The 20,018-nt window shown below is 46.5% G+C and overlaps 1 protein-coding gene across 11 annotated transcripts in view; it reads left to right on the top strand.

The window, feature by feature from the left end:
• LOC139537615 (MAP/microtubule affinity-regulating kinase 4-like) overlaps nt 1-20,018 on the top strand; it is a 75,102-nt gene that overhangs the window by 6,064 nt on the left and 49,020 nt on the right. For 10 of the 11 annotated variants that reach the window (XM_071339142.1, XM_071339140.1, XM_071339141.1 and 7 more), the window contains exons 2-3: nt 5,163-5,360; nt 6,322-6,375. In XM_071339142.1, coding sequence (XP_071195243.1) covers nt 5,163-5,360; nt 6,322-6,375 — 252 coding nt within the window. Of the gene's footprint in view, nt 1-5,162; nt 5,361-6,321; nt 6,376-14,667; nt 15,549-20,018 lie in introns of those variants that run through there. The other variant, XM_071339143.1, reaches the window with a different exon arrangement.

Below are 20,018 nucleotides of genomic sequence, written 5' to 3'. Positions count from 1 at the left end.
GAAAATTATGTGGATATATTGAAGCAACATCTCAAGACATCAGTCAGGAAGTTAAATCTTGGTCGCAAATGGTTCTTCCAAATGGACAATGACCCCAAGCATACTTCCAAAGTTGTGGCAAAATGGCTTAAGGACAACAAAGTTAAGGTATTGGAGTGGCCATCACAAAGCCCTGACCTCAATCCTATAGAAAATGTTTGGGCAGAACTGAAAAAGCATGTGCGAGCAAGGAGGCCTACAAACCTGACTCAGTTACACCAGCTCTGTCAGGAGTAATGGGCCAAAATTCACCCAACTTATTGTGGGAAGCTTGTGGAAGGCTACCCAAAATGTTTGACCCAAGCAAAACAATTTAAAGGCAATGCTACCAAATACTAATTGAGTGTATGTAACTTCTGACCCACTGCGAATGTGATGAAAGAAATAAAAGCTGAAATAAATCATTCTCTCTACTATTATTCTGACATTTCACATTTTTTAAATAAAGTGGTGATCCCAACTGACCTAAGACAGGGAATTTTTACTCAGATTAAATGTCAGGAATTGTGAAAAACTGAGTTTAAATGTATTTGGCTAAGGTGTATGTAAAAATGTATTTGGCTAAGGTGTATATCCTACTTCAACTGCATGAACAAATGGATCTAGGGAAAAAACAATGTTACATCAGTGTTATCTTACTTGGATGTCTTCACTCTCAGTATTACCCTGTCCTATTGGAGAGCCAGAGCCACCATGCTATAAGTCCAGTTGTCACGTTCTGACCATAGTTCTTTTGAGTTTACTTTGTTTTAGTGTTGATCAGGACGTGAGCTGAATGGGCATTCTTTGTTGTGTGTCTAGTTTTCCCGTTTCTGTGTTTGGCCTGATATGGTTCTCAATCAGAGGCAGGTGTTAGTCATTGTCTCTGATTGGGAACCATATTTAGGTAGCCTGTTTTGTGTTGGGTTTTGTGGGTGGTTATTTTCAGTCTTTGTGTGTCTGCACCAGACAGAACTGTTTCGTTTCGTGTTATTCTCGTTTATCGTTATTTTGTTTGTTTGTTTAACGTATTTGATTAAAATGGATACTTTTCACGCTGCGCCTTGGTCCTCCTCTCTTCCTTCATACGACGAACGTTACACCAGTCCAGTAGAATAGTACCGTAAACACTACCATGCCGAGCCAAACTGTAATGGCCTGGTTACACATCTACCATAGTTGCTGAAACTATGCTGGAAGGGGCCATTTGAAAATAAAATTCCTTCCATCCAAGCCAGCACAGTAGTGTGGTTCAGGTCAGCGGTTGGCACAGTAGTGTGAAAGGGCTATTGGTCTCTCGCCGAGCTGTACTGGGCTGGCCTGGTTACGCATCCACCATAGTTGCTGGAAACGTACTAGAGAAGCAATGTGAAAATAAAATATCAGAGCCAGCTAAGTATACTGCACAAAAAAATATAAATGCAACATACAACAATTTCAAAGATTTTACTGAGTTACAGTTCATATAAGGAAATCAGTCAATTGAAATAAATTCATTAGGCTCTAATCTATGGATTTCGCATTACTGGGCAGGGGTGCAGCCACGGGTGGGCAGGGGTGCAGCCACGGGTGGGCTGGGGGGCTGGGGGGCATCATCCACTGGAGAGCTAGGCCCAGCCAATCAGAATGAGTTTGTGGAGGTCCTGGGTAGTGTAACGGCGTTCCTCCTCCTCTTCATCCGAAGAGGAAGAGCAGGGATTGAACCAAGGCGCAGCGTTGTGATAATACATGATTTATTTAAACAAGGAACGAAAACACGAAGAACACTTGATAACTAACAAAATAACAAAACGGAGTAGACAGACCTGGACATGCGAACTTACATACAACGAAGAACTCACGAACAGGAAAATGACTACACAAAACGACGAACGAACGAAACAGTCCCGTATGGTGCAAACAAACACAGACACAGGAGACAACCACCCACAACAAACAAAGTGAAAACACCTACCTTAATATGATTCTCAATCAGAGGAGATGAAAACCACCTGCCTCTAATTGAGAACCATATCAGGTCACCCATTAACCAACATAGAAACAGAAAACATAGACTGCCCACCCACACTCACGTCCTGACCAACTAACACATACAAAAACTAACAGAAAACAGGTCAGGAACGTGACAGGTAGAGGTCGACCGATTATGATTTTTCAACGCCGATACCGATACCGATTATTGGAGGACCAAAAAAGCCAATACCGATTAATCGGCCGATTTAAAAAATATATATATATTTGTAATAATGACAATTACAACAATACTGAATGAACACTTATTTTAACTTAATATAATACATCAATAAAATCAATTTAGCCTCAAATAAATAATGAAACATGTTCAATTTGGTTTAAATAATGCAAAAACAAAGTGTTGGAGAAGAAAGTAAAAGTGCAATATGTGCCATGTAAAAAAGCTAATGTTTAAGTTCCTTGTTCAGAACATGAGAACAAATGAAAGCTGGTGGTTCCTTTTAACATGAGTCTTCAACATTTCCAGGTAGGAAGTTTTAGGGTGTAGTTATTATCGTTGACAGTACCCCCCCCCCCCCCCCCCTCCCCCCAAGGTGCAGACTCCGGCCGCAAAACCTGACTCTAAAGGGGAGGGTCCGGGTGGGCCTCCTTTACGGCGGCGGCTCTGTTGCGGGAGGTAGACCCCCTCCGCCTCTGGCTCCCCCCACTTTGGTGGCGCCTCTGGTGCGGGGACCCTCGCCGCCCACCCCGGACTGGGGACCCTCGTTGCGGGCCCCGGACTGGGCACCCTCGTTGCGGGCCCCGGAGTGGGCACTCTCATTGCGGGCCCCGGACTGGGCACCCTCGCTGGGGGCTCCGGACTGGAGACCGTCGATGGAGGCTCCGGACTGGAGACCGTCGCTGGAGGCTCCGGACTGGAGACCATCGCTGGAGGCTCCGGACTGGGGACCGTCGCTGGAGGCCTCGTCCTTGGAGGAGGCACTGGATGGACCGGGCTGTGGGGGAGCACTGGAGATCTGGTGCGTATCCCTGGCACAACTCTTCCCGGCTGAATGCCCACTTTAGCCCAGCACCTCCAGAGCGCAAGCACAGGTTGAACCGGGCTGTGGGGGAGCACTGGAGATCTGGTGCTTAACACGTGCACCTCTCCTTTTTGCTGCATGCCCACTTTAGCCCAGCACGTGCGGGAAGCTTGAACAGGCCGCAATGGGTTCTCCTGGCAAACTGGGGATCGTAGAGCTGGCGCAGGATAACCCGGGCCGAGGAGGCGCACTGGAGACCAGGAGTGCTGAGCCGGCACCACCCTACCTGGCTGGATACCCCTCTTTACGCGGCAGGTACGGAGAGCATGTACTGCACGCACCGGGCTGTGACTTTGCACTGAAGGCACGGTGCGTAAAACCGGAAAACATGGCACTTCAACCGTGACCAACTCCGCTCGCCCTGCTCGCCGACTCGTGTTCTCCCCCAAAATAATTTTTTGGGGCTGCCTCTCGTGCCTGCTTCGAAGACTTGCCCCCTCATACCGTCGCCTCTCAGCTTTAGCTGCTTCCAGTTCCTCTTTTGGACGGCGATATTCCCCAGCCTGCCTCCAAGGTCCTTTCCCATCCAGGATTTCCTCCCAAGTCCAAGAATCCTGAACCCGCTGCTCCTCCTTACCACGCTGCTTGGTCCGCTTGTGGTGGGAAGTTCTGTCACGGCAGTGAAAAGAAGAGGACCAAGGTGCAGCGTTGTGAGCATACATACTTTTAATAGTAGATGTCGCCAACAAAACAATAAACAATACCAAAACAAACCATGAAGCTTAAGGCTATATGCCATCAAACAAAGTTAACTTCCCACAAAGACAGGTGGAAAAAAGGGCTACCTAAGTATGGTTCTCAATCAGAGACAACAATAGACAGCTGCCTCTGATTGAGAACCACACCCGGCCAAACACAAAGAAATAGAAAACATAGAAATAAAGAAACTAGAATGCCAACCCCCTAGTCACACCCTGGCCTAACCAAAAATAGAGAATAAAAGCCTCTCTATGGCCAGGGCGTGACAGAAGTAGGCTGTGATTCGATGAGAAATTAACAGGCACCGCATCGATTATATGCAACACAGGACACGCTAGATAAACTAGTAATATCATCAACCATGTGTAGTTAACTAGTGATTATGTGAAGATTGATTGTTTTTTATAAGTTTAATGCTAGCTAGCAACTTACCTTGGCTTCTTGCTGCCCTCACGTAACAGGTAGTCAGCCTGCCACGCAGGCTCCTCGTGGAGTGCAATGTAAGGCAGGTGGTTAGAGCGTTGGACTAGTAACCGGAAGGTTGCAAAAATGAATCCCCAAGCTGACAAGGTAAAAATCTGTTGTTCTGCCCCTGAACAAGGCAGTTAACCCACCGTTCCTAGGCCGTCATTGAAAATAAGAATGTTTTCTTAAACACTCACCTAGTTAAATAAAGGTGTAAAAAAATATATATATATTGGCCAAATCGGTGTCCAAAAATACAGATTTCCGATTGTTATGAAAACTTGAAATCGGCCCTAATTAATCAGCCATTCCGATTAATCGGTCGACCTCTAGTCCTGGGCTGGCGTGGTTAAACATGCTCTGGGGTTGTGAGGCTGTTTGGACGTACTGACAAATTCTCTAAAACGACGTTGGAGGCAGCTTATGGTAGAAAAATGTACATTCAATTCTCTGGCAACAGCTCTGGTGGACATTCCTGCAGTCAGCATGCCAATTGCACGCTCTCTCAAAACTTGAGACATCTGTGGCATTGTGTTGTGTGGCAAAACTGCACATTTTACACACCTGTGTAATGAACATGCTGTTTAATCAGCTTCTTGATATACAACACCTGTCAGGTGGATGGATTATCTTGGCAAAGGATAAATGCTCACTAACAGGGATGTAAACAAATTTGTTCACCAAATTTGAGAGAAATAAGATTTTGTGTCTATGTACTGTAGCATTTCTGGGAATTATTTGATCAGCTCATGAAACATGGGACCAACACTTTATATGTTGTGATTTATATTTTTGTTCAGTGTATGTTTCGTGTCACCAGGATAGTGTGAAAAGAGTTTTAGAGTTCCCAGGCTTTACGTGGTCATTGTCATCAGGGTGCTGGTGGTGACCCCCCCCCTTTCCCATATATTCTCTTCCCCCCAGCATGTGTCCCTGGCTGCCAGCCGCTCAGACAAGGGAACCAGCCTGTCCAGCCGCTCGCTGGGTGCCCGCTGCAGGAACTCCATGGCCTCCTGCTCTGACGAGACTCCGCACATCGGCAACTACCGCCTGCTCAAGACCATCGGCAAGGGCAACTTTGCCAAGGTCAAACTGGCGCGCCACATCCTGACGGGCAAGGAGGTGAGGCTGGGGCACAGGGAGGGTGGGGGGTTGTTGGGTAAGGTACATGATGCAAAGAAAGGGTGCTAGTCATAGAAAGCATAGAAATAGTGTATATTTCTATGGTGGTGAGTTGGACGGATGCATGGGGCCCAATCCCAAATCGACCCCTAGAACCAGCATAGCCAGAAGCTTCACTCTAGTGTTTATACCAAGCAAATTATCTCAAATCTCTTCAGGTGCATCTTCAGGGCCGATTTTTTTTCTTGGGCGGCTGGTCGGGGGGCCGGAACATAATTACAAATAATTTGTAGACTGCAAATTGACTGCAAGAAGCCTAAACAGATATAATATTTGAATTAAACATAATAATTTCAAACCTTGCTTACATTTGTATAGGATCACATGTCTCTCTATTATGCTTGGGAATACTTGGGAACAGATTTCCAAAATTAAAATAGCTTGGAGCTGATTTCCTGGTGTTTTTACATTATTTTACAGAGAGAGGCACGAGGAGAGAGAAAGAGCGGCACAGAGAGAGAGGAGCGTGGAGAGAGGGAGAGAGGCGGGAGAGAGAGGAGGAGGAGAGAGAGAGAGAGAGAGAGAGAGGAGGAGGAGAGAGGGAGAGAGGCGGGAGATAGAGGAGGAGGAGAGAGAGAGAGGAGGAGGAGAGAGAAAGCGAGAGAGATGGAGAGAGAGCAAGCGAGGCAAAGAGAGAGGGGGAGGTGGGAATAAAACCACCCACGGGTCATCAGTTGGGGAACCCTGGTCTTGGGACATGGGTCATGGATAGGAGGGGTAGGAAGTGGATGGGAGGGGGATCTGTAGTTGTGGTTGTTCTTTTATTTAGATGGATCCCCATTAGCTTTGCCCTTAGCGACCACTAGTTTTACTACTGGGATGTTTATGTCTTCTTGTTGTGCTTTTTTGTAAAATGTCCTTTGCTTTCTCTGACCCCAAGTTCTCCTCATGCCTCCTCCAGGTTGCAATAAAAATCATTGACAAAACTCAGTTGAATCCAACCAGCCTACAAAAGGTGAGTATTGGCCATTTGCGTTTTTAAATTATCAATCTGTTTTTTCTCAGTCACAGTGGACATGACTTTAATAAATGCTTAATGAACACTTAATAAATGCTTAATAAACTCCCTCTTTTCCCATTGACATTACACTGAGTAAGAACACCATAAGTCTCACAATCAGGCAGGGGCATCTTTATTAAGTGAGGTTTATCAATGACTGAATTACTAAAGTGAAGTACCAGGAAACCTGCAGCAGGATCAGTGTTTTTGTGGAGCGCGGCTACTCTGGTCTCCCGTTTAGTGAGAGAGCAAGAGTGAGAGAGAGGGACGTGATACTGTTTGACAGGTGCTGTGAACTGGATGACTGGATAACTGACTGAAAAGAAGGATGTCTGGATGACTGGATAACTGACTGAAAGGCAGGATGTCTGGATGACTGAATGACTGGATGGAAGGACGACTGGATGACGAGTTGACTGCATAATTATATGACTGGGTGACTGGGTGACTGGATTACTGGGTGACTGGATAACTGGATTACTAGATGGAAGGATGGCTGGCTGACTGGTTAGAAGGACGACTGGATGACTGACTGGGTGACTGGATAACTGGGTGACTGGAAGATGGAACAGCTGTGGATTTGAAGGTGTATATAATGGTTCAACAATGAAAGCAGCTATTTTGTTTTGCGGTTGGCATGAGTTGCAAGTGTGTCTTTGGGAATGCTGAGGGCTGTCACAGTGAGATGATTTGATGTTCATCAGCATGTTCAGGGTATATCCCGAATGATAGACAGTGGACACTTGGGTTTTACCAGAACCAGAATGGTGGACAAACAGGCTAGTTGTTCCTGTGCATAAATGGAAGACCCACAATGGACGCTCAGGGTTTGCTGTGCATGAAGGGTATAAGCAACATGGCTGACAATCAGGGATCATTGACCTTTGGCTACGTTCCAATGTCCATACTAGCACATCGCTTTCAATGCATGCCCAATATATTGCCTAATTTTAAGTCGTATGCTAGTATATGGATATTGGAACAGAGCCTTCAGGATGACTCCAGGATTTTTCCTGGCTCAAAAAAAGGGTGTAGGTGGTAACTCAGTGAGGCAGTAGTCACGGTCAGCCGACCTAAGAATTCACTATGCAGGAAAAACCCTGGACTCATCACATGCAAGTATCTTGATCCTATCATCCAACTACCTCACAATACTGAATGCTAACTTACTTCCTGTTTTGAGAATATTTCTCAGGTCACACCATAAGGGCAGAATTTAACATGCAACACAAACGTGCAATACTCAGAGTAAAGAGAGAAAGGAAAAATGTAAAGACATGAAGACACATATAGTACTTTAACTTGTAGTGCACATGGTAACATTGGCTCATAACCCCCCACATGCACATACATGTTTGTTTCACGTTTGTTTTACTATACTTGTTGGGTCCAAACAATTGATTCCCATTCAAAATCCTGTTTCCCTTACCCCTAACTTAACCCTAAGATTTTGATGGCGCTGACGGAGATGGCAGCATCGCGACTAGCTCTTAAGCAACTCTGCAGTATTTTGTTTGTTTATGTTCTATTTTTTCCATTAAAGCTCAGAAATTGATTTGTGTCATTACATACATCCGGGAAGAACTATTGGAAATTAGAGTGGCGGTAACTCACCAGAACTTCCAGCATTTATACCAGGATTAGGACTTCCATGAAGCGGATCCTTTGTTTGCTCTCCCCAGAGCAATTGAACTTATTCCAGAGGCTGACCCAAAACAACGCCGGCAAAGGAGAGGTACTCGAGGCGTTCTTCTGGTCTGACTTAGGAAGCGTGCACACCACCCACCACTCCCGAGTATTTTACTCGCTAATGTCCAACCTCTGGATAATAAAGTTGATGAGCTCAAGGCGAGAGGTGCTTTTCAGAGAGACACCAGGGATTGTAACATACTCTGCTTCACGGAAACATGGCTCTCTCGAGATATACAGTCTGACTCTGTAAAACCAGTTGGGTTCTCAGTACATTGCGCTGACAGGAACAAACATCTCTCCGGGAAGCAGAAGGGTGGAGGTATATGTTTTATGATCAACGACTTATGGTGTAACTGTCATAACATACAGGAACTCAAGTCCTTCTGTTCACCCGACCTAGAATATCTCACAATCAAATGCCGACCGTACTATCTCCCGAGATAATTTTCGTCCATAATAGCCACAGCGGTCTATATCCCCCCCAAGCGGATACCACGATGGCCCTCAAAGAACTTCACTGGACTTTATGCAAACTGAAAACCACATATCCAGAGGCTGCATTTATTGTTGCTGGGGATTTTAACAAAGCAAATTTGTGTCACGATTCTCTAAAGTAGAACGATCCGGCAGGGAATGGATGTCAGGTCAGAGCTTATGAAGTGGAGGGGTGATGATCAGGACCAGGTGTGCAGATAGCTGATGGGATACAGGTGCGGGTAATCAGAGATCTCCCAACTAGCTACGTCGTCCGGCAACCAGACAGGGTGCGTTCCAGGACACCGGAAAAACACTCCAGGACGACAGGCAAAAACAGACTCAGGAAGCGGGATTCGTGACAGTACCCCCCCTCCGACGAACGCCACCGGGCGGACTACCCGGAGCGCCAGGGTGGAGGCGGTAGAAGTCACGAAGCAGGTCAGCATCAAGGATCTGACGCCGAGGAATCCAACTCCTCTCCTCTGGGCCATATCCTTCCCAATCCACGAGATACTGGAACCCTCGACCCCGCCGTCTGGAGTCCATGATGCGGCGCACCGTGTAGGCAGGACCACCTCCGATCATCCGAGGAGGAGGAGGACGAGGAGGAGGGGGCAACAGAGGACTGAGGAGAACCGGCTTGAGGCAGGAGACATGAAAGGTGGGGTGTACTCTAAGCGTTGCAGGCAACTTGAGTCGGACCACAACAGGATTAATGATTCTCTCCACCACAAACGGACCAATGAACCTCTGTGACAGTTTCCTCGACTCAGTCCGTAGAGGAAGATCCCGTGTAGCCAACCAAACCTTATCTCCGACGGTATAAGCGGGGGCAGGAATACGGCGACGATTCGCCTGGATCTGATACCGGTCAGAAACTCTAAGGAGGGCCTTCCTGGCCCGATGCCAGGTCCGGTGGCAACGACGAATGTGGGCCTGGACAGAGGGAACCGAGAGATCCCTCTCCTGAGAAGGAAACAAGGGAGGTTGGTAACCGTACAGGCACTGGAAGGGAGACATCCCAGTGGCAGATGAAGGGAGAGTATTATGGGCATACTCGACCCAGGGTAACTGAGAGGACCAAGAGGTGGGATCAGAGGAGACAAGGCAGCGCAGCGTGGACTCCATCTTCTGGTTGGCTCTCTTCGCCTGACCATTAGATTGGGGGTGAAATCCAGATGTGAGACTGACTGTAGCTCCAATGGCCAAACAGAAGGATCTCCAGACAGCAGAGGTAAACTGAGGACCACGGTCAGAAACAATGTCACTGGGCAACCCGTGGACCCTGAAAACCTCCCTAACAAGGATCTCGGACGTCTCAGTGGCAGATGGAAGCTTGGAGATGGGGACAAAGTGAGCAAACTTGCTGAATCTGTCCACAATGATCAGAATGACCGTGTTCCCAACAGAAGAGGGCAACCCTGTGACAAAGTCCAGGGCCAGATGCGACCAAGGTCGCCGGGGAATAGGTAGGGGGTGAAGAAGCCCAGAGCTGGGCCGATTGGTACTCTTATTCTGCGCACAAACAGGACAAGCGGCAACAAACCTCCGGGTATCTTCTCCCATGGCAGGCCACCAAAATCGTCTGCGCAGTAGCGCCATAGTCCGAGCAACGCCAGGGTGACAAGCTATCTTGCTGGCGTGAGACCACTGAAGGACAGCAGAACGGACCGACTCAGGCACGAACAACCGACCGGGTGGACCGTTACCGGGGCCGGGCTGCGTCCGAAGGGCCGCCATCACATCCTCCTCAATCCTCCATGTAACGGCTCCCACGACAAAGTTCTGGGGAAGAATCGTCTCAGTCTTGGCCAGTCCAGACCACAAACGGTTGCTCCGCTCCCTCCAACCAGTGGCGCCACTCCTCCAAGGCAAGCTTCACAGCGAGAAGCTCCCGGTTACCCACATCGTAGTTTCTCTCTGCTGGTGAAAGACGACAAGAGTAGAAGGCGCAGGGATGGAGTTTACCGTCAGTGGAGCTACGCTGGGACAGGATGGCGCCCACCCCCACATCAGACGCGTCCACCTCAACAACAAACTGACGGGAAGTGTCAGGTTGAGAAAGAATCGGGGCGTTGGTGAATCGGCTCTTCAAGTCCAGAAATGCTCGGTCTGCCTCAGGAGTCCAACAGAAATTTCTGGTGCAAGACGTCAGGGCAGTTAAAGGGGCGGCCACCCGGCTGTAATCACGGATAAACCTCCGATAGAAGTTCGCAAACCCCAGGAATCTCTGGAGCTGCAATCTCGTACCGGGCTGGGCCCAATCCCGAACCGCCCGAACCTTCTCTTGGTCCATCTTGATCTCTCCCCTGGAGATGATGTACCCGAGGAAGGACGTAGTGTGGGCGTGAAAATCACACTTTTCAGCCTTCACGAACAGGCAGTTCTCCAATAACCGCTGCAGGACCTGCTTGACATGCTGGACGTGGCTAGAAAGCTCCCTCGAGAAGATGAGGATATCATCCAGGTAAACGAACACAAAAATACCAATCATATCTCTCAGCACGTCATTCACCATACTTTGGAACACAGCAGGAGCGTTGGTCAGTCCAAACGGCATCACCTGGTACTCAAAATGTCCCATAGGTGTATTGAACCCAGTCAACCACTCGTCCCCCTCTCTGATCCGAACCAAATGATAAGCATTGCGTAGGTCAAGCTTCGTAAACACCGTAGCACCCTGTAAAGAGTCGAAAGCAGAGCTCATCAAGGGCAGGGGATACTTGTTTTTGACCGTAATATCATTCAACCCCCGATAATCAATACACGGTCGTAGAGAGCCATCCTTCTTGCTCACAAAAAAAAATCCTGCTCCCAGGGGTGATGACGAGGGGCGAATGAGACCTGCAGCTAGAGACTCCTTGATGTAGGTCTCCAAGGCTTCACGCTCAGGTCGAGAGATACTGTATAACCGTCCCTTGGGAAAAGCAGCTCCAGGGAACAGATTAATCGCACAGTCATAAGGTCGGTGGGGAGGAAGTGACAGAGCCTTACTGAATACTTCACCCAAATCGTGATATGTTTCTGGAACCAGGGACAAATCAGGGGGAGCAGACTCACTGACCTGACTGGGAACAGCATGAGAACAGGCAGTCCTAAGGCAGTTAGCATGACACTCAATGCTCCAACTAGTTACCTTACCCGTCACCCAATCAAACGAGGGATTGTGTTCTCTCAGCCAGGGGTAACCAAGAACCAGAGGAACATGGGGCGAAGGCAGAATGAAGAAAGAGATAACCTCTGAATGATTCCCCGACAACAACATCTTAACCGGTTCAGTCCTCATAGTGATCCGTGCCAGACTACTGCCGTTCAGAGTGGTTGCTTCAATGGCTTCCGGCAATTGCTCCTTGGAAAGCCCCAGCTGTTCCACCAAGTCGGCATCAATAAAGCTGCCATCGGCACCTGAATCGATAAAAGCGTTCATCGCTAAACTCTGATTCTTATTCATGAGGGTCGCAGGAAAACGGGGTCTGACAAGGTTCTTGGGAGGTTGAAACTGGCTCGCTAAAAGTCCTCCCAAAACTAGCGAGCCGGGCAGTTTAACGGGCGCTGAGGACAAGCGGAGATGTAATGTCCCGAGCTACCACAGTAGAGGCAGCTGTTGGTCTCACGTCTACGTTGGCGCTCCTCCTTAGTTAACCCGTGTCGCCCCACTTGCATGGGTTCAGGATCTGGCGGCAAGACACCTCCACTAATCCCGTGTGGGGAATAATGATCAACACGTTCTGGTCCACTTCCTGACCCGAATGGTAACCGAGTTGCTGATTGATTGGACGGGCCCCACTGCTTCTCCCTCCTTCTCTCTCGGACTCTATTATCCACTCGAATAGATAGTGTGACCAAACTGTCTAGGTCACTAGGCTCTGGATAGGAGATCAGCTCGTCCTTGAGTTGCTCCGGCAACCCCTGGTAAAAAGCCGCTTGTAGTGACTCCTCATTCCAACCACTCTCCACAGCCAATGTCCTGAATTCGATCACAAAGTCTGCCACACTGCGAGCTCCTTGGCGAAGAGAGAACAAACGTTTAGCTGCGTCCTTACCTCGGACTGGATGGTCAAAAAGCTTTCTCATCTCTGCCGTGAACTCCTGGTATGACGCCATGCAGGTGTCCTGTCGTTCCCAAACGGCTGAAGCCCATTCCAGAGCTCTACCACGCAGCAGTTCAATAACAAAAGCTATCCTAGCCTTCTCTGTGGCGTAAGAGTATGGCTGCAGATCAAAAACTAAACCACACTGCATAAGAAATGAACGGCATCTTCCCAAATCCCCTTCGTACTTATCAGGCGTCGGAACCTTGGGCTCACGGAAGGAAACCGCTCCAGAAGCGGCAGGTGAGAGGGGTGAAACAGGTGGTGGATGACCCGCCGGCAAACTGAGCTGATCCTGGATACTCGTCAAGCTAGCAGAGAAGTTCCGGACTGAAAACGCTATCTCCTGTAGCGCCGTGTTGTGTTGTCCCAATATCTTCTCCTGCTGGGTAATGGCATGGCAAACGGAGTCCAGGTCCGCTGGGTTCATCCTTGGCCGGATCGTTCTGTCACGATTCTCTAAAGTAGAACCCAGAAGCAGACCAGGACAAGGAGAGTAAGACGAAGGTGAGTATTTATTTACAAGTTTAAATGTAGTGATAGAAAAATCCAAGTAGCGGAGGTGATTTGAAACCACCTGCCTCTAATTGAGAACCATAGCAGGTCACCCATTAACCAACATAGAAACACATAACATAGAATGCCCACCCACACTCACGCCCTGACCGACTAACACATACAAAAACAACAGAAAACAGGTCAGGAACGTGACACATTCGGGCAAATCGGACCACGATTCCGTCTTGCTCCTCCCATCCTATAGGCAGAAACTCAAACAAGAAGCACCCGTGATAAGGACTATTCAACGCTGTTCAGACCAATCGGAATCCACGCTTCAATATTTTGATCACGCGGACTGGGATATGTTCAGAGTAGCTTCAGAAAATATTATCGACACATATACCGATACGGTGGATGAGTTTATCAGGAAGTGCATAGGACATTATTGCATAGGAGATTGAGACAATTGTACCCACTGTGACTATTAAAACCTACCCCAACCAGAAACTGTGGCAAGATGGGAGCATTCACGCGAAAAACTGAAAACGCGAACCACTGCATTTAACCAGGGCAAGAAGACTGGGAATACGGAAGAATACAAACAGTGTACTTATTCCCTCTGCAAAGCAATCAAGCAAGTTAAACATCGGTATAGGGACAAAGTTGAGTCCCAGTTCAAAGCTGACTTCCACAACTAGTCACTTTAATTGTGTGTAAATATTGCATCAACCATCTCATATATATACTGTACTCTCTACTATGCCATTGTATCTTATCCAATGCCTCTCTGACATATATGTATTTAAATTCTTAATGCATTCCTTACTTAGATTTACATGTATTTTGGGCATATGTTGTGAAACTGTTAGATATTACTGCACTGTCGGAGCTAGCATTTCGCTACACCCGCAATAACATCTGCTAAACACGTGTATGTGACCAATAAAATTTGATTTGATTTGATAACCTCAAACCCCTAACCCTGACATCTAACCTCTAACCCCTTCTGGTCCCCACAAGGATAGTAAAACCAAACACACACACACACTATGTCAACTCAGTGCTGAGATGTGTCTCCCTCGTTGTGCTAGTCAGAGGTCTCTCTCTCTCTTTCTCTTTCTCCTCTCTCTCTCTCCTCTCTCTTTCTCCTCCTCTCTCTCATCTCTCTCTCTTTCTCCTCCTCCTCCTCTCTCCCTCTCTCTCTCTCCTCTCTCTCTTTCTCTTTCTCCTCCTCTCTCTCTCTCTCTCTTTCTATTTGTCCTTCTCTCTCTCTCTCTCTCTCTCTCTCTCTCTCTCTCTCTCTCTCTCTCTCTCTCTCTCTCTCTCTCTCTCTCTCTCTCTCTCTCTCTCTCTCTCTCTCTCTCTCTCTCTACCCCCCTTAGCTCTGTGACGGCACACATGAACTCCGCCACCGGGGGGCACGAATTGAACAGACCGGAAGGAGCCAATCAAGGATGAAATAATTGTTCATAATGGCGCTGTGTATGTGCGTGTGCGTGCATACGTGTGTGTGCGTGCGTGTGCTTGTGTGTGTGTGTGTGTGTGTGTGTGTGTGTGTGTGTGTGTGTGTGTGTGTGTGTGTGTGTGTGTCTGTATGTGTGTGTGTGTGTGTGTGTGGAAGATAGTGTTGGATTAGGAGAATGTCTGTAGTGTTCAGCACATCGTGATTTTGTTGGACTGTAGGACCATCTCATATGTGGGTTAATGATATAGACATGAGGTACAGTTTCTATGAGCTCCTAGTGTCATCATTGTGGGTTCAATTCCTGCTGAGGCCACCTATACGGAGATGTATGCACGAATGACTGTAAGCCACTTTGGATAAAAAAGTTTTTTGTAAATGGTGTACAGCATAGACAAAGATACAGTAGAATAGGATAGAATACAGTACATACATATGAGATGAGTAATGCAAAATATGTAAACATTATTAAAGTGACTAGTGTTCGATTATTAAAGTGGCCAGTGATTTCAAGTCTATGTATATAGGACAGCAGTCTCTAATGTGCTAGTGATGGCTATTTAAGAGTCTGATGGCCTTGATATAGAAGCTGTTTTTCAGTCTCTTGGTCCCAGCTTTTATGCACCTGTACTGATGTCGCCTTCTGGATGATAGCGGGGTGAACAGGCAGTGGCTTGGGTGGTTGTTGTCCTTGATTAACTTTTTGGCCTTCCTGTGACATCGGGTGCTGTAGGTGTCCTGGAGGGCAGGTAGTTTTCCCCCGGTGATGCATTGGGCAGACCGCACCACCCTCTGGAGAGCCTTGCAGTTGTGAGCGGTGCAGTGATGTGTACGCCGAGGAACTTGAAGCTTTCCACCTTCTCCACTGCGGTCCACGATCAGATCCTTTGTTTTGCTGACGTTAGGTGAGAGGTTATTTTCCTGTCACCACACTCCCAGGGCCCTCACCTCCTCCCTGTAGGAGGAGCCCTCACCTCCTCCCTGTCTCGTCATTGTTGGTAATCAGGCCTACTACTGTTGTGTCGTCTGCAAACTTGATGATTGAGTTGGAGGCGTTTGTGGCCACGCAGTCATGGAGTACAAGAAGGGGCTGAGTACGCATCCTTGTGGGGCCCCAGTGTTGATGATCAGCAAAGTGGAGGTGTTCTTTCCTACCTTCACCACCTGGGGGCGGCCCGTCAGGAAGTCCAGGACCAAATCGCACAGGTCGAGGTTCAGACCCAGGGCCTCAAGCTTAACTTGTTATGGCTGCAGCCACGTATTGAAAAACTGGAAAATATGTGCAAATTTTCAAACGGCCTCTTAATCAATTTTTGCTCTTACAATATGCATATTATTATTACTATTGGATAGAAAACAGTCTCTAGTTTCTAAAACCGTTTTAATTATTTCTCTAAGTGGAACAGAACTATTTTTACAGACCATTTCCTATCCGGAAGTGAGATTTCCAAAATCGATGTCGCTCTTCAAGCCCTTGTCTATAAAAGGGCATGTCACTTAGGACTGTAGAAACACGTCATGCGCCTTCCTCTGGGTGTCATGCGGAAGTGAGAGAAGAAATCACTTGATTATCTCGTCCTGTATTTGAACACAACCTCTTGGAGTGAGTGTTGCGCAGTTTATTTTTCTTTCTGGGCGCGAAGTAGGACCTGGACTCGGCTCCTGGAAAACACTCTGTAAAGGTGAATATGATCTCTGGCTTCGATTTTATTTGATACATGTCACAATATCATCCTAAAGTATGTTATTTCAATATAGTTTAATTATATTATTGAAATGTATTCTGGACTTTAGACGTGATGCGACGCAATAATTTTTTCAAGATGGAGAGGTTAGCGTCGCACTGCCAGTGTGCTTGCTAATTCAAGAGGGAAATTGTTCGTTCTGGATCGAAATAAAGACATTTCTGAACAAAGGACCCCTTGGAGAACATTCTGATGGAAGATCAACAAAGATAAGGACCCAATTTGGGATGCTTTTTCATATATCTGTCGAACTGTGCTATGCTACCGTTTGCCTTGAGTCAATGCTGTTGTGATGTTAGCTATTGTAGTAAGCTAATATGACGATATATTGTGTTTTCGCTGTAAAACACTTCAAAAATCGGAAATATTGGCTATATTCACAAGATCTTTCTCTTTCATTAGCTATCCACCATATATTTATCTGAAATGTTTTATGATGTGTAATTAGTAGTTGACGTTGGTGTCTGTATTTTCTCTGGCTACTCCCGTGCGATTTCTGACTGTAGCTATGATGGTAGCAGTAATGTAAAACTGATTTATAGCTAAAATATGCACATTTTTTGAACAAAACATAGATTTATTGTGTAACATGTTATAGGACTGTCATCTGAGGTAGTTTTTTCTAGGTTATTTAGGTTGGTTCTAGGTTAGTTAGGTTGGCTTGTGCATGCTACTTGCATCCTACTTGTGCTGTGAAAAATGTCTGTCCTCCTTTTTTATTTGGTGGTGAGCTAACATAAATATATGTGGTGTTTTCTCTGTAAAACATTTAAAAAATCGGACATGTTGGCTGGATTGACAAGATGTTTATCTTTCAAATGCTGTATTGGACTTGTTAATGTGTGAAAGTTAAATATTTAAAAAAAATAGATTTTGAATTTCGCGCCGTGCACTTGAGCTGGATGTTGTCATAGGTGTACCGGCGTCGGGCTGCAGCCATAACAGGTTAATGATGAGCTTGGAGGGTACTATGGTGTTGAATGCTGAACTATAGTCAATGAACAGCATTCCTACATAGGTATTACTCTTGTCCAGATGGGATAGGGCAGTGTGCAGTGCGATGGCGATTGCATCGTCTGTGGATCTATTGGGGCGGTAAGCAAATAGAAGTGGGTCGAGGGTGTCAGAAAAGGTGGAGGTGATGTAATCCTTAACTAGCCTCTCAAAGTACTTCATGATGATGGGGCGATAGTCCTTTATTTCAGTTACCTTTGCTTTCTTGGGTACAGGAATAATGGTGGACATGTTGAAGCATGTGGGGACTGGTCTGCGCATGCTCTGAGGACGCGGCTAGGGATGCTGTCTGGGCCAACAGCCTTGCGAGGGTTAACTCACTTAAATGTCTTACTCATGTCGACCACGGAGAAGGAGAGCCCGCAGTCCTTGGTAGCGGGCCGTGTCGGTGGCACTGTGTTATCCTCAAAGCGGGCGAAGAAGGTGTTTAGCTTGTCCGGAAGCAAGACGTGACTGTGTTTCCCTTTGTAATCCGTGATTGTTTGTAGACCCTGCCACATACATCTTGTGTCTGAGCCGTTAAATTGTGACTCCACTTTGTCTCTATACTGACGTTTTGCCTGTTTGATTGCCTTACGGAGGGAATAACTCCAATGTTTGTATTCGGCCATATTCCCAGTCACCTTGCCATGGTTAAATACAAATTCTGCCATCTATCCACAGTTTCTGGTTAGGGTAGGTTTTAATAGTCACAGTTGATACAACATCTCATATACACTTCCTGATAAACTCAGTCACCCTTTCAGTGTATTCATTGATGTTATTCTCGGAGGCTACCCGGAACATATCCCAGTCCGCGTGATCAAAACAAACTTGAAGTGTGGATTCCGATTGCTCAGACCAGCATTGAATAGTTCTTAGCACGGGTACTTCCTGTTTGAGTTTATGCCTATAGGAAGGGAGGAGCAAAATGGAGTCGTGATCAGAAGGGAGGGCGGGGGAGGGCCTTGTAGGCATCCCGCAAGTTGGAGTAGCAATGGTTGAGTGTTTTAGCAACGCGAGGACTACAGTCAATGTGTTGAGAGAACTTCGGTAGCGTTTTTCGGCATGAGGGGGAATATACACGACTGTGACTATAACTGAAGAGAATTCTCTTGGGATGTAATACGGTCGGCATTTGATTGTGAGGTATTCTAGGTCGGGTGAACAAAAGAACTTGAGTTCCTGTATCTCAGGGGTTCTTAAACTTTTTCAGCCTGGGACCCAAATTAGAAATTCTGTATTTTCTTGGGACCCAAGCTTAGGAAAATATGCAACTATACATAAATATTTATATAATAAATATTTCATTGCCCATATGCCTAAAACAAATGCAATATAGACAAAACAAATAACAATGAAATAAAATATCCATATAAATATCAATTCAGGTTTATTTTCCCCCATTAAAAACACTCTTACATATCTGTCTAGGTTGGAACTGTTGCTGTTAAAATACAATAAATCATTTTTATTCTGAACTGAAATAAACTGATTGATCACATCACACAGATTTAGACCAGAAAACACACACACACACACAGTCCTAATGAGAGGTGTGTGGCTGATTGAAGTTTTCAACAAGCATGTCTATTTGGGCTCTGTTTTTTAAACAATTTCTGTACTTGTTTTTTAAGTATGTCAGAGTTGAGAACCCTGACTTGCATAGGTATGTGGTGCCAAACGGGATCAGAACATCTACTGCTTTCTCAGTCAGGCAGGAGACCACTTCCTGCTGTAGATGAGCAAACCAGAACTGTGTGTGTTTGTGTGTGTTTGCCTCAAACAGCATCTTGCTTCAATCAGTTTATTCCAACCTAGACTTTCTTTCAACAATAATTTCTACAGTAAGATGTACAGTAGGCCTGATAATTTTTCATCTTCATCTGTACTGTTACTAGGGTTGCACTATCAGTAGCTAGCTTGCTTTGGCGAATGTTAGCTATTAGCTGTGTACAAGGCCAGGGGATTGTTTCAAAGAGAAACTCACATCTACTACTATGAGAGTTAGTGCTCCCGTATTTCTGCTTATCATCACCTGTTATAAAATGACAACAATGCCTTGCTAGCTGACTTACTTTTCCACTGTCGAAGCACTGTTTCCTGAAGCATTCTGCCCTGAAGCATTCTGCCCTGATTTTCAAGAAAACTGCAGAAAAAAGATCCGGTAAACCGCAAAACACACAGCATCTCCTTCTCCCACTTGCACAGCTACCAAACTAAGCAGAGACCGCTGCTAAGCAGAGAGCGCACTGAACAGAGAGCGCAGATGCACTTGGCCAAATCAATTCCAGTAATTAATGAAATAATTATAAATGTATTCTGACACGTCGCGACCCACCATTAACAGGTCCATGACCCACCCATACTTTAAGAAAGGCTGCTGTATGTTATCACAATCACACCATGAGTGGTTAATCATGAAACATACACCCCTGCCCTTCTTCTTCCCAGAGAGATATTTATTCCTGTCTGCGCAATGAACTGAGAACCTAACTGGCTGTACGGACTCAGACAAGCTCAGGGACTCGCCCTGAGCTCGTCAACTTTATTATCCAGAGACTGAACATTAGCGAGTAATATACTCGGAAGCGGTGGGTGATGTGCGCGCCTCCTGAGTCGGACTAGAAGTCCACT

Source organism: Salvelinus alpinus, chromosome 13 (assembly GCF_045679555.1).
Source record: "Salvelinus alpinus chromosome 13, SLU_Salpinus.1, whole genome shotgun sequence".
Taxonomy (NCBI): Eukaryota; Metazoa; Chordata; class Actinopteri; order Salmoniformes; family Salmonidae; genus Salvelinus; species Salvelinus alpinus.
Note: the sequence above shows the minus strand (reverse complement) of the source record. Positions and strands in the feature narration are given on the sequence as shown.